Here is a 15355-nt window from a genome sequence, read left to right as displayed (position 1 = left end):
GTTTACTCTGAATGATTTCGGACTTCGACACAATCGGATGTTTGAAAGGAGCATCAGTCTTCAGCTTGGTTTCTACTGGCTGCTTGAGAGGAACATCAACCTCAGACTTGATTTTCATTGGTGGTTTGTGAGGAGCCTCAGTCTTCAGCTTGGTTTCTACTGGTTGCTTGAGAGGAACATCAGCATGCATTATCATTTCCATTGGCTGCTTGAGAGAAGCATCAACCTCAAGCTTGATTTCCATTGGCTGCTTGAGAGGCGCATCAACCTCAAGCTTGATTTCCAAGGGTCAGCAGTGTCTTGCTTATGTTTCTGTTGGCAATATGACTGCTTTTGACCATGGACGACTTTTCTCGCTAATCTTCCTCTTGAAGGCCCCGGCCGTGGCGTGACTGGCTGGGGCACCTGCACCGTATGCCGGCGACCCGGGGTCGATTACCGCCCCGTGGTCCTTTCCGGATCCCACCCCGACTCTCTCTCTCCCACTCACTTTCTGTCATTCTTCACTGTCCTGTCATTAAAGGCATAAAAAAGGCCAAAAAAATATACTAAAAAAAAAAAAAATTCTTCCTCTTGAAGCCATATAGGTCTAGTCTTTTTTGGCACTGGTCTCTCTTGTCACCAAACTCGTCAAACCAAACCAAACCGAACGCTAAACTTTTTTCTCAACAAAGGGAATACTGAGCTCTACCATAGTACTCTTTACCATCATAGGTGTTGTGGCCATAGGTATAGCTGCAGTAAGATGTGCCAAGAAGCCAGTGGTTGGCACATTCACACTCTACAATTAGGGACTTGGGCATGGCAGTTGTCCAAATGTTTTGGTTAATTTCTGCTATTGCTCAAGCATATATGTGTTTAATTAATCTTAATTGTTATGCTAATTGCTGTGTAGTTTAAGTAGTAAAACCCCCTAGCCTCTATCTAGGGGCATATAATAATCTGTCCTTGTCCGTGTGTGCCCTTAATCCTAACCCTTCCCCAGTGGAAGTGTGAAACCTGTCTAGATATGACACCACACCTTCATTGGAATGGAAATCTGTTGCTGTGATCTTTTCTAGTAATTAGCATCATTAATTCTGTTGATACAGCTGATTCCTTCCAGCTCCCAAGCTGTGTCATTGATTTTAATGATTTAGGTCAGTGCTTGGATGATGGTGTGTCCTTATGGAATATAGTTAGTCTGATTCTTAAGTATGTGTATGTATATGTGTGTGTGTGTGTGTGAACATCATATATTGACTCCAAAATGCTTGGTAGGCTGAATTTCATCAAGTCCAGCAATCGCTGACTGGAGATATTTAGCTCCAGAAATCCTACCCGCTTCTCAAACACACACAGACACACACAGACACACACACACACACACACACACACACACACACACACATACGCCTTTGTCCAAACATGCCTTTGTCCAAACGCAGATACCAGTGACTTCTCACTTCTGTCACTACCAGAGTAGCTGATCAAATCTCCTACATGCCCTGTGAACTCAGAATTGACCACCCTCCCCTCTCTCTCTTTCATATGGATAATGCATACATGCACATCCTTTTTTGACACCTAGGTGATAATGAAACATTAACCAATGCACTTTCCTGGAGTGGTGCCATGATTGCCAGTCAGTAGTTTGGTGTAAAGGTTGCCTAAAACGGTTCACACCACTATTGGAAATATGGAAGTTGTAATTACCTGTTAATCCTTTTGCCGTGAAAAGGTTATCTATCTCTTCCCAGACTTACGTCTTTTCTTTCATACACCCACTCTGTCTCTTTTTACTGTTTCTCTCTCTCTCACTCCATCTGTCTCTCTTACTGTCTTGAGGCCACGTGTATCTGAGTTTCTCTTGTGTAATTTTCTGAGTGTGTGTGCATCTCTTACCAACCTGAGGCGTTTGTGTTTGTGTGTGTCTCTCGTGTGAGCGTTAGAGTTTGTGTTTTTCTCGCTAACGTGTGTTTTCCCTTTTCCCCCCTGCAGGAGGAGAAGACACAGCGGGCAGTCCAATGCCCGTCTGAGGTCATGCGTGGGCGCGCGGAGGTGGGCACTCAGACGGAGCCAGTGGTGGTGCTGTCGCTGGCGCAGGCGGCCGTGCTGGGCCTCATCTCACAGAACGAGGTTTTCGGAGCCACCATCGCCCCCAACGGCTTTTACACGGGCGACCCCAAAGAGTCCCCAGCTCCCCCCTCCGAGAGGATGGACTACGAGTACGCCGACCAGCTCATCGGGGCCAACGGAGACTACTTGGGCCAGAATGGTCTCGTTGAGGACGGACACATGCCCCCCCACCCCGACTGCGGAGACCGCAGGTGGCACGGACCCCCCCACGATGGCCCCAAGCCCCCGACGGGCCATCCCGACCCCTCTGTATCAGGGGCAGGGGTCAAAGGTGAAGGGTCATCTGCAGGATCTGGGCTGCCTTCTTGCGGGCACATGATGAGTGGCATGCCCATGGGCGACCCGGCCGGAGGGTACCGGCTGGCACACAAAGACCCGCCGCCGCCTCCCCCACCGCACGCCGGGTGCCCCGACTGCCTGCGCGAGGCCAAGAGCTCCCACACCCCCACGCCGCAGGGCGACCCGCACCCTCACGCTCACCCGCACGGGCATCACCCGCACCCGCACGCGCCGCCTCACCCACACCCTCACCCCCAGCCACACACGTCTACCCGCGACCGGCACGGACCGCCGCCGGGGAAGAGAGGCGTGGGAGGAGCGGCGGGAGCCGGGGGAAGCGCCGGGGACAACAGCGACGACCGAGGAGGAGAGGAGAACGGGAGGAACCGCGGCGGCGGCGCAGGAGGAGGAGACGAGGAAATAAGCGGCTACTTCCAGCACGGCGAGGTGGGCTACGAGTCCAGCGAGATGGGCGGCCCCGGCGGAGAGTTTGAGGAGAACAGTCAAGGAATGTTCTGGAACGACCCGGGCGAGGGTGGAGGAGGAGGAGGAGGCGGCGGCGGTGGATCGGGAGGAGGGAGTAGCGGAACGGCCGCCCACCATCACCACCACCACCATCACCACCACCATCACTCGGGCCGGCGCATTGACCGCCTGGACATCAACATCCAGATCAACGAGTCGTACTGCGTGGACGTGGGCGAGGGCCTGCGCCGCTGGAAGTGCCGCATGTGCGACAAGTCGTACACCTCCAAGTACAACCTGGTGACGCACATCCTGGGCCACAACGGCATCAAGCCGCACGCCTGCCCGCACTGCGGCAAGCTCTTCAAGCAGCCCAGCCACCTGCAGACGCACCTGCTCACGCACCAGGGCACGCGGCCGCACAAGTGCACCGTCTGCAAGAAGGCCTTCACGCAGACCAGCCACCTGAAGCGCCACATGCTCCAGCACAGCGACGTCAAGCCGTACAGCTGCCGCTTCTGCCGCCGCGGCTTCGCCTACCCCAGCGAGCTGCGCGCGCACGAGGCCAAGCACGAGCGCGGACGCTGCCACGTGTGCTCGCAGTGCGGCATGGAGTTCCCCACCTACGCCCACCTGAAGCGCCACCAGGCCAGCCACCAGGGGCCGCACGCCTTCCAGTGTGGCCAGTGCCACAAGTCCTTCCCCTACCGCAGCCAGCTGCAGAGCCACATGCTCAAGCACCAGCCGGGCCGCTCCTACGCCTGCTCGCAGTGCGGCCTGCAGTTCCAGCAGCTCTACCTGCTGCGCCAGCATGCCTTCACACACAAGGGGAGCACGCCCAGCACGCCCAGGGTCAAGGTGAGGGGGCTCACTAGTCCACACACACACAGATTGCATACAGACTCACACCAACACACATCATACAGTGGAATGCATTTACACACAAGGGGAACATGCCCGATATGCCCAGGGTTAAGGTGAAGAGGCTGACCAGTCCACACACACACACACACACACACACACACACACAGAGATTGTATACACACTCACACCAACACACATCATACAGGGGCATGCATTTACACACAAGGGGAACATGCCCACTATGCCCAGGGTTAAGGTGAAGAGGCTGACTAGTCCACACACACACACACACACACACACACACACACACACACACACACACACACACACACACACACACTCACACACAGATTGCATATAGACTCACACAAGCACACATTGTACAGGTGCATACATTTACACTCGAGCAGGGGTTATTCTCTTGTTCTAGACTTCAACAAACCAATGCAGAATGTAAACACAGAAAAACAAATTCATTCTCAGTATCTGTGGCCTGATTACCAACGCCACCACAATCAGCCCTATAAACACTAGGGACTTGCCCAGACCATCTCCTTAGGTCTCTTTGCTGTCGGTTTGTTAGGTCCACCCAGCTACCTGTCCACACATTTAATCACCTCTCCCAAGGAGCTTACGTGTTCAGTGTGTTTTTTCTGAAACATGATGCAGCTGTAGCATGGGCCAAGGACTAAACAAATTAAATTTTGGAGTGTTCCTGACTCACAGCACGGCTTGACGAATGTACTTACTACGCCACTTGGCTTTGGCAGAGGTCTGCACTCTCCAAGTGCCCCTCTAGTTATCTAATGAGTGCCTAGTGAAATGGAGACAGACTGGTTGGCAAGAAGAGAAAATCAGTTTAAATATTCACATTTGTGTTTCCTCTGTCCTAGGCCTAGATATGGGCTGTATTACTACTACGGCAGAATGAAGAATCACCTGTCAAAAAAAAAAAAATATTTTTTTGTGAAGCTTTGGACCTTAAATTAGCTTCCCAACTCAAAACCTATTTGTCCTGCCCACATAGCCTTTTATACATTTACTTCAGACCTCAGACGGGGCATGATCAGATGTTTAAGTAACTTCACAGCCCAGTGCTGCAGGCACTCACTGTAATAGTACTTGCTTGGTCTTCAAGGTAAAGAAATGTTTTATAGACCATGCTCTTGATTTTCAAATTTGGAATTGTGACCCACTTTTAATGACATTCACTCATTGTCAAGGTCACCTCAGGACTGTGTCATGCTAGCATTTCAGCTGTCAATCACAACCAGCTTTGTTGACCAAATATATGGACACAAAAGGAATTTGACTGCGAACATTGGTGGCTCTAATTCTAGGATAATATACTGTACAGATTATGAGTACAATATGTACGGTTCATCATATACAGTAGACAGACAGTGTAGATACGATAGACTGACAAAGTACAGAGAACACAGATAATGCAGGGAAAAAACAATATTATTTAAAAATCCAAGTGTGTGTATGCAAACAATTTGTTTGGGAATGTAATGGAGGCATATTAGAGTGTGCAAGTAGCTACACTAAAAATGTTGCATCTGGCAAAGATGGAGGCTGATGAATAAATCTGAAATTGTATATGCAATTGCAGAAGAAGATATGATTGGTCAGTTGTTGATTAGTTGGTGTATCTGTATCTCCATAAGTAGTTCTAGTTCCATAAGTAGTTCTAGTTCCATAGTTCCATAAGTAGTTCTAGTTCAATCACCACAATATAGATAGATGACTTGTATTCTGTGTGTGATGTCAGGTCCTTGTGTAAGTAGGTTAGTGATAAACCAACAGGAATGATAACATCAAACTTTCCCCTTACAACAATGGATGTTGGCAAATCACTTCACACACAAGACTTACACTGAGGTGTCAGCTAGACACACACACACACACACACACACACACACACACACACACAAACCCAAACTTTATGTATCTGATCAGATGAAACGCTGGACATCCGTGGTGGATAAAGATTCAGTAGCATTCATTTTCACCTTTTGTTAGTTACTTTTAAGTGTTTGACGGTTTTTAAGATTCTTCAGTAAGATGCCAGTTTGATTTTGTTTCATGACTAGTTTATATAATTTTCCATATATCCACGTTGTTACTTGCATAGTATTTTTGTAGTTACATCTTCATCATATCCAACACACATTTTAGGGTTTTCTTATGGTGGGTACTAACTTGACACGGGTCTGCCTAGCCTGTGTGTTGTGTAGACATTCACACGCACCTCAACAGGTGAAATACTCATCTATAAACAGTGGTCCATCAAACACACACACACACACACACACAGCATATCTATGCTGTTACAAATCAAGGCACAGTCATAAACATCTACAGGCTTTATTGTTTACAAACACAGCACCCAAAGCTCTCACTGTGTGAAGGTGTAAGCAATGTCAATCACACATTCACAGGCCTTTTGTCTTGCTCTCCTTCCCACTGTCGTTTGGGTTTGCTTTGCTCATTCAGTGTCCAGTGTGATAACCAAGTGTGTGTTTAGACTAGGTGATGCTGTTAGGCTTGGGCATTATGGGTAGTGTCCCCTGATTAGGTTTATTTGTGTATATTGTGGATAGTTGGTAGTGAAATTGATTGGAGTCAGTGTGACACAGGTTATTGTCTGAGAGATAGAGGGGCATTTGCTCCCTCTGGTGGTTAAGTTGGAGAACTGCATAATAAAGCACACATTGCTATAATGGTGTTGGTCTCAGTGGAAACTAATTTTGTGCATCTGTGAGGGAGACAGAGAGTTGATTTTAAACTTATCATGAGATTTAGTGCTATACAGGGGCTATTTCACTGTGCACACACAATGACCTTAATGATCCTTAACATGCAAGCACTGTGTCTGTGTGTGCAAGCGTACTCTTCTCTGTGGTCCAGCTGCCATTGTCACTCAGACACACCCAAATATACTCTGTGCCATCAGTGTGTTTTAGATTGCTGTATCTTCACCCACTTCCCTCTACCCATCAACCTCTGTCGATCTGTCTGTCTGTCTGTGTGTCTTTGTGTGTGTGTGTGTGTGTGTGTGTGAGCATTGCACACTGTACACCTCCTTTACGCCGTCACATAGCCTACTCCCAGAGTCTGTACACCACTCTACAGCATTTTGAATTCTGAATGACTTAAATACAGCTACATTTATTATATATTACAATCTGTGTCCCTGGGAGGATTAATTAATCCCATGAAATGGTGCCGTAACCCTGACCCTCTAATACAAAGATACATGAGCTACATGGTCCTTCTGGGATGTAAAATCTCTTTACTTTACAGGAGGCTTCTGTCATCATTGGTCATAGTCACCTTTAGCATCAGTGCCTAGATAGAAACTCTAGTAAAATGATGCCACTAGAAATCATTTTGTCACTTCTATATGAATGTATATTTACGGCCTACTTTTATTCATTCAGCAGCCAGGACCTTTAATCCGAAAGCAGGTACAGTACTGATACATGTTGTTGTTCGTATGTTTGCTCCCCGCATACCACATCCTAGATGTTGAATGTGCAAGCACCTACGTAGCTCCACCCCCTGAGCCACATAAACCACATTTCGCTGATTGAATCATCTCTGTATATTCATCTATCGCTCTCTCTCCCTCTCTCTCTCCCTCCCCCTCCCTCCCTCCCTCTCTCTCTCTCTCTCTCTCTCTCTCCCTCACTCCCTCTCTCTCTCTCTCTCTCTCTCTCTCTCTCTCCCTCCCTCCCTCCATCTTCCTCTCCTTCCCTTCCTCCAGGGCCGTAAGGGCTTTAAATGCGACGTGTGCGCCCGTGAGTTTACGCTGTCAGCCAACCTGAAGCGCCACATGCTGATCCACGGCAGCGTCCGGCCCTTCCAGTGCCACGTCTGCTTCAAGTCCTTCGTCCAGAAGCAGACCCTCAAGACCCACATGATCGTGCATCTGCCCGTCAAACCCTTCAAGTGCAAGGCAAGGCTACACACACACACACACACAGGTTCCCACGGGTCATGGAATTTCTGGTATATCATGAATTTTGGAAAGTCTATTCCAGACATGGAAAGTCAGGGAATTTGATAATTTTGGGGACAAAGTCGTGGAATATCAGGGAATTTTTTTGTAGCAGTTTTAAAATGCAACCGTTATGAAATCTTTGGTTGGTATACTGTACCCTTCATTATATAGTATGTCATGGAAATTCAGTTTTTTTGGAAAATTCATGGAATTTTACATTTCACTTGGAGTGGGACACAGACACACACACACATACGCTGACACACATACTTGCTTGCACGTACAACGAGTGTTTTTCCAGCCAACTGATCAATCACACACACGCACACGTTCACTCACACTCACACAGTCACGCACACGTTCATTCACACTCACACAGTCACACACACACACACGTTCATTCACACTCACAGAGTCACACATACTCAGTAACACTGGGCTGTGCTTCTGCAGGTGTGTGGGAAGTCCTTCAACCGAATGTACAACCTGCTGGGCCACATGCATCTGCACGCGGGCAGTAAGCCCTTCAAGTGCCCTTACTGCTCCAGCAAGTTCAACCTCAAGGGCAACCTCAGCCGCCACATGAAGGTCAAACATGGCATGGACGTTTCTCCAGATGGCCACGGTGAGCCAACCCGCACACGCGCACAGACACACACACATACCCACACACACACATACATACATACATACATACTAGGGGTGGAAATTAACTTTTTATCTGAACATCTACCAGCTGTCAAATAAATCCCTGTTGCACACATACATATACCGTAAAACTTCAAATGATAGTCTGGGCAATTATTTTTCAAAATCGCCAAACTGCACCGGCTTGTATTTGAGATGGACATCTGTATAAGACGGGCCTTTAATTCCTTTCACACAAAACTTTTCCGTTGCAAAGATGGGAAATATTATCAAATTAATTATTTCAAATATGCTGAATGCCTACCCATATTACAAGGCTATCCGATGATGGGCTTCAATCAACAATCATTGATTTACAGTAGTGTTGAGATGTTGTTCATTGAGTGTTAGAGATAATAGAGATAACAATCCAAATAGCATACTGGTAGACGGAAAGCATGACTGTAGGAGGTTACCACATTAAATTCCGTTTTATTTAATTAGAATGTGTTTAACAAATCAGTTTATGTAAGACATACTATATTTTCTCTTAGATTATTGTGAGCTGCGCCAAGCGAAATGATGTGATGAACAAGTAAGGGATAATGGACGACACGCCGTTCGAGTAGACAAAGTTAATACGTGTTCTAGGTGGTAAAATGGCCCGACGCCGAGTTCCATCTAGAAAAGTGTATTAACTTTGTCTACTCTAGTCGAACAGCGTGAAGTCCATTATCCCGCTTATTCCACTGTTGCCACTTCCTGTTATAATGGAAACGTTTTAATCTCTCTAACTGTATTGTTTGTAGAACTACTTCTTTCCGCCACATGTCAACAAATTTCTCAACTTGCAGCACAAAGTGCCATTACTAGTTCTAAATGGATGGTTGCTATGGTCAAAGGCCAGTCGTTAGTTCCATCTCTCCCGTTGTCACGCAGGTATATCACAGGATTCTGATGAACCTTAGCTTTGAAACATCGCTATTTTACTTAGCCTACATGTCATCCAACTAGCTAAAATCCACGTCTGTCATATGCTACAATGTTAATATGCTCTGAACATCTGTATTTTACAGCTTGGATGCAACGTGACAGTTCATTTAAACTTAACAACGAGTTCGCCGAATTAATATACAAGTGTGATACGGCCAACAAATTGGATCTACTTCATAGGTGTGCAAATAACATCACATTCTAAATTACGCAGGACAATGGGAAATTCAACCAAGCAGTGGAATAATACAAGTTAATATCCATCGAGCCTAGGAACTCGATGCCCGAAACACATCAAAATAATACAAATCGGAAGAAAGAATTGGGCAAGTGTGTGTGTGTGTGTGTGTGTGTGTATGTGTGTGGGCAAGTATGTGATTCAAAAGTTTGTGAACCTTTTGGTTTTGTTGCCAGCATAATCAAAACAAGTATAGGCTTACCGTTGGCCTATCCTTGTCATGACAAGAGAAAATATTTTGTCTAATGCACCAATTTGAAACAAAATGGGATGAAATGAACGATGTAGGTACATAGGATAGGCCTAATCCATATCGAAAAAAAGTTTCACTGCTTTCACCACTGCAGTCTTTATTAATGCCATCTAATCAGAACTTTAGCATGTACAATCTGCACCCTAGAACTGGCTTAAACAGGTTTTAGGAGATTAAATATACAACCCGAGACTGAAAAAAACAGACTGGCCTTTATTTATCCAAGCCTGTAGCCACATCATGCTTGTAAAAGAGACAGGCGTTTATTTGGGATTTGGCTCATATCTGAAGTTTCACGGTACATACATACATACATGTGAACGTACAAAACATACATACACACATACTAGGGGGTATGTCACTATGAAACTATGCATTTTACACAGTTACAATTCAGGTGTGAAATACATTGAATAAATCCAAAATTCTTGCATTTTGCCTTTTTGTTCTTCATTTACACAGATATTGTGATGCGTCGTAGATGAATCTTTTAGAATGTATTGAGAGTTGCAGAATGTTGCATGGTGATGTTATTGTTATCGTGGGCAAAGTATCATGACCGTATCAGTTCCTCAGTTACCTAACACACATTCATTCACACACTCTGATTCTCTCTCTTTGTTTTCTCTCTCTCTCTCGCTCTCTCTCTCACACGCACACACACTAATGTCAAAGACTGCATTGCCCTTGCTGCAGATGAACAGAGCGAGTCTCCATGCAAATGCATACATATGTAGACACTAGAACACGCATGCTCTGACTGAGGCACACACACACACACACACACACACACACACACACACACACACACACACACACACAGTATGCTCTTTATGGATATCTCTCCAGATGGACAAAGAGCCAGCTCACATACACACACACACACACACATACACACACAAAGACATGAATATCAAAGGCTGCATGGGCATCTCCCCAGATGGATGTAGTGAGCCAGCTCACATGCAGATGCTGGTGCGCGCGCTCGCACACACACATGCACACACACAAACACATTCAGACATGAAGGTCAAAAACGGCAAGGATCCCTCATTAAGGTTTCTCACTTTCAATTCAGGCCAAGCATGCTGTGGCACTTACTCAGACAAACATTTCCATAGATTCACATCACATCTGATAACACATACCACACACACACACATCTGCATTCAAGCATAAATACATGTGGACAGTTGTCCAGTCCCACACAAGCGAAGGTCAAAATCAGTATAGCTACCTCCCAGACACTAAATTATCACACTATCAAATGTCAGGGCGAATTAAGGACACACGTTTCACTAGGACATGCATTTCAGCTTGGAGTTTATCAGTGTGTGGATTTTTTTTATTAGTTATTTATTCCCAGACCGGCTCTGAAGTCTGATATCCTTATCTGAGACATTAGATCTTACGTTATATGTGACGTGACATTTTTACACTTCATGTTTGTGGTTTTTTTTTTCCAAGTATATATTTTTAGTTTCTGTTGGGCTTTTTATGCCTTTAATCAGATTGGATAGTGGAGAATGACAGGAAGCGAGTGGGAGAGAGAGTCGGGTGGGATCCGGAAAGGACCAATGGGCGGGGATCAAACCCGAGTCGCCGGCCTACGGTGCAGGTGCCCCGGCTAATCGTGCCACGGCCGGGCCGCATGTTTGTGTTTTTGTAGAGGGTTTACTGTTTGTTTGTTTGTTTTTGTTTACTCAGACGCCCCACCAGAGCTGGAGCCCCAGGAGGACTATGAGGAGGAGAACTTTGACTTTGCTCCTCCCGAGAACATGGAGAACAGCGACGCACCCAACCTCACCAAGCTGTCGGAGGTGGCCATCCAGGAGCTGGACTACTACAACTTCGGCAAAGACGTGGGGAACTTCAACTCAGCCTGAGAGCAGAAGAACTGCCCCCCACCCTACCCACACAACTCTGCCCCTGCCCCATCCACACACCCCCACCCACCCCCCGCGTTCTTGACCTTTACTACGCAGCACTCTCACACACACGCACACACACACACACACACACGCACACACACACACACACACACACGCACACACACACATGCGCACACACACACACACACACACACACACACACACACACACACACACACACACACACACACACACACACACACACACACACACACACACACACAAACACACACACACATAAACATGTGGATGAACACATGAACCTGCCGCCAGCATTGGCGCTTACTGACCCTGTGTAAGCCAGAACTCAACCCCAGGGAATTATAGTGGAGGCTGTGGAGGGCAGCCATCTTTGCTTTGTTTCCTCAATGCGCTGCCATTGTGGCTCTGTTTCTGCTGAGGGACTATGAGTCTGGAGAAACACCTTCACCCACATGACTTCCTGTTTCCTGCTCAAGCAATGATGGACCCTCTGAAGGTGAACAGCGCTGAGACTGTTTCAAACTGCAGTTACACACACAGGAAGTCCTGTCCTAGTTTGATGTTCCTGCAACATATAAAAGAAAAAAAGAACATGCATTTGCATTGTGGTCATATTAGAAGTCAAATATTTAAAGGACTGTTTTCCATCTGCCATAATCCACCCGTCATGTTACTTTGGTGAGAATGCATGTGAAAAATGGTGTAAATGCGAAGTATGAATTGAACAACTGTTTGTGTGTATGTGTGAAGAATGGTGTGTGTGTGATTTTGTGTGTGTGTGTGTGTGTGTGTGTGAAGGATGGTGTGTGTATGTGTGTGAAGGATGTGTTTGCCGTTTACCCCCCTTTACCAAAGCTCTTGCTGTAAGCCAGAACATACAACACCTTACCCCGATCAGTAACCCATCGCCCCCAAATACCCATGACAACAACCCAAAACAAGCAACTACACCTAACCCGTGCCCTGGGACCTTGCGTTGTCGGGTCTAAAGCCTACTGGTTTAGTACTGTGAGATATCTTGGTTTATAAAAAAAAAAAACAGTGTACTTAACATTAGTTCTCAGTGTAGTCATTTAGCTCTTCATGGACTAACTTTCATTGTTGGCAAGAACTTGTGATCCTTCTCCATTCCCTCTCTGGTATCTGCTTTGTTCGATTGCTGAAGTTGTTCTAGAAAGTTCAAAAGTTCTGAGGAAACCTGTTGACGTTCGGTTTTTGGTCACCCGAGAGACTGCAATCTCAAATCAGAGTCCAGTTAGAAGAGATTACAGTTCCTTGTAACTGAATGCTATTTATTTTGCACTTTTTGATGGAAACACACTTAAAGAGAAGGGGAAGATGTCTCAATTCAAGTATTTAGCCACTAACCTTCCTTTTGGCTGGTTTTCTGGTGAAGCCTTAAACCTAGTCCTGGACTTCATTTTGTTTATGAGGGGAAAAAAAGAGATTTTTTGTTTTTTTTGTTTCTGTTACAGCTTCCAGTATAGACTAGCACTAGAATTAGCGGCTAATGGACTGAATTGAATTCACCCGCCCTCTCTGTTCTCTCCTGAGAGACAAACTTTACCTTTGACCCTTTTGTGTAAGAGCTCATCATTTCATCACTACTTCCTGCTCCCAGCTGGCATCTGCCTGCTCTGTAGATAGTTAATGAAGCTTTTTTTTCATGCTGGTTGCCAGGCAATTCTGTCCTGTCTTTGGGTGGTAGGAGAGGTGTGTATGTTTGTGTTATTGCAAAAGATGGAGAGTTGGACAGTAGAGGGAGAGGGAGGCAGGGCAGTCTGTGCAGCTTTGCTCTTTGGGAGATACATCAGTCGTTATTCGAACTCACAAAATGGATGGATGGCTTGTCTTCTCTTTTGGTTCTGAGTAGTGCAACCGACTTTGAAAATTCACACCTGGTTATTTAATAAAGATTCTCTAGTTCAGACATTCTAGTGGTGTTTTATGTTTATTGAATTGGTGTGTGTGTGTGTACTGTATGTATGTGTGTGGTGACAAGAGAAAACCCAGCAGCCAGGACACTGGTCATAAGTTAACTGCCCAAGGGACCATTCTGAGCACCACTAAAGAACTTAGGAACTTGAATAACGGTTAAAGATTGCTTACCGGTACTTATTTTGATTGTTTTTAATCTTTGTCAAACATTCTGTCAATGGCTACAGTCCTGCAGATATCTGTTTTCACAACTTGCAGTATTGGGTTCTTCAAAAGACCGGTTAGGCAGGAATCAAAACCATTCAGGTGTAATGAGTCGAAAGGTTCAACTTCTTCATAAAAAACATTTGATCTGGACATGGTCCTAACATGAATCATGAGTGTCCAGGGTTCTAGGGTGTGAGGTGAACTGACTCAAAGGCCATACATTTTACAACTCGGCTTGGGGGCCGCAACAACGTGTAGACCAAGAATTGACCAAAACTATGTTTTATTGCAATAAATAAATATTTAGTTTAAAATTCTGGGGAGAAATACTGAAAGTAAAGTGTGAGCTATAGTGCGAATACAATCCTGAAGGAAAACTGAGGGGTGTACAACAAAGCAAGGTTACTGTCTTACACAGGTAACTTCAGGAGTAATCGCTGATCTCCAAACAACATGTATAAATATATATATTCTTCAGATCCCGTGAGGGAAATTTGGTCTCTGCATTTATCCCAATCCGTAAATTAGTGAAACACACTCAGCACACAGTGAGGTGAAGCACACACATCCCAGCGCAGTGAGCTGTCTGCAACAACAGCGGCGCTCGGGGAGCAGTGAGGGGTTAGGTGCCTTGCTCAAGGACACTCCAGCCGTGCCTACTGGTCGGGGTTCGAACCGGCAACCCTCCGGTTACAAGTCCGAAGCACTAACCAGTAGGCCACGGCTGCCCTTTAGAACCAATAACTGTTTAGTGCAGTGTTCTTTTAGAGATCAGCGGTTAATTCCCAAAGTTACCTGGGTGAGCCAGTTACCTCGCTTGATAGTACAGCCCTCTGCATGGCTTTTTCCACACACATGTGGGTCTCAGGTGTGGGCAGTCAAGGAAACGTACGTCCATGCACCACTCAGAGGCTGTTGCACGGACACTGCGAGGCCATTGGGGATTGCAGAAAAGCCCAACAGCTTTTATCCAAAGTGGCTTACAAAAAGGGAGCAATCAAGGTATACAGTACGACAAGTTAGACATGTTAGTGCAGCAATACGTACTACTCGCATTGAATTGAGTGACATTTCTAGAAGGACTAGCATGTCCAGTTATTGGTAGGGCTAGGAGAGGAGGTGCTCTCTGAAGAGCTGGGTAAGATGGTGGAAGAGGGGCAAGGTGGAAGGGGAAGATGCACGTGTGGAGTGCAGCTGACTCAATTCAAAACGGTCACCAACACAAAGTTACTGCAATACTCAGATCACTGAATCACTCTCATTACTCCCACTGAAGTCACAGGTTACATGACAAAGGTCCCCACTGCACACAGTTACAATCCAATATTTTCTAAACGTAAAGGCCTTGTGGTCTTCTAGTGTCTTTCACTTAAACAGGGTTGTGGGTGCAAATAAAGCCCAGAGAATATATATTTACATTTATTAATTTAGCCAAAGTGACTTCCATATGT

The 15355-nt window shown here is 45.9% G+C and overlaps 1 protein-coding gene across 2 annotated transcripts in view; it reads left to right on the top strand.

Annotated features, from left to right (window-relative positions):
* The window catches only part of znf710b (zinc finger protein 710b), a 30301-nt gene extending 16612 nt beyond the window's left edge, over nucleotides 1-13689 (top strand). For both annotated transcript variants that reach the window (XM_076287225.1, XM_076287224.1), the window contains exons 2-5: nucleotides 1981-3720; nucleotides 7499-7690; nucleotides 8189-8360; nucleotides 11554-13689. In XM_076287225.1, the coding sequence (XP_076143340.1) occupies nucleotides 2023-3720; nucleotides 7499-7690; nucleotides 8189-8360; nucleotides 11554-11732 (2241 nt within the window). In that variant the 5' untranslated portion in view covers nucleotides 1981-2022 and the 3' untranslated portion in view covers nucleotides 11733-13689. The remainder of the gene's footprint in view (nucleotides 1-1980; nucleotides 3721-7498; nucleotides 7691-8188; nucleotides 8361-11553) is intronic.
* Nucleotides 13690-15355: the final 1666 nt, after the last annotated feature.

Source organism: Alosa pseudoharengus, unplaced genomic scaffold, assembly GCF_046254945.1.
Source record: "Alosa pseudoharengus isolate Yale_2024_CS ecotype anadromous, Long Island Sound unplaced genomic scaffold, YU_APseudo_1.1 YU_APseudo_1.1_scf_16, whole genome shotgun sequence".
NCBI lineage: Eukaryota > Metazoa > Chordata > Actinopteri > Clupeiformes > Clupeidae > Alosa > Alosa pseudoharengus.
This window is presented reverse-complemented; position numbering and strand designations above follow the sequence as displayed.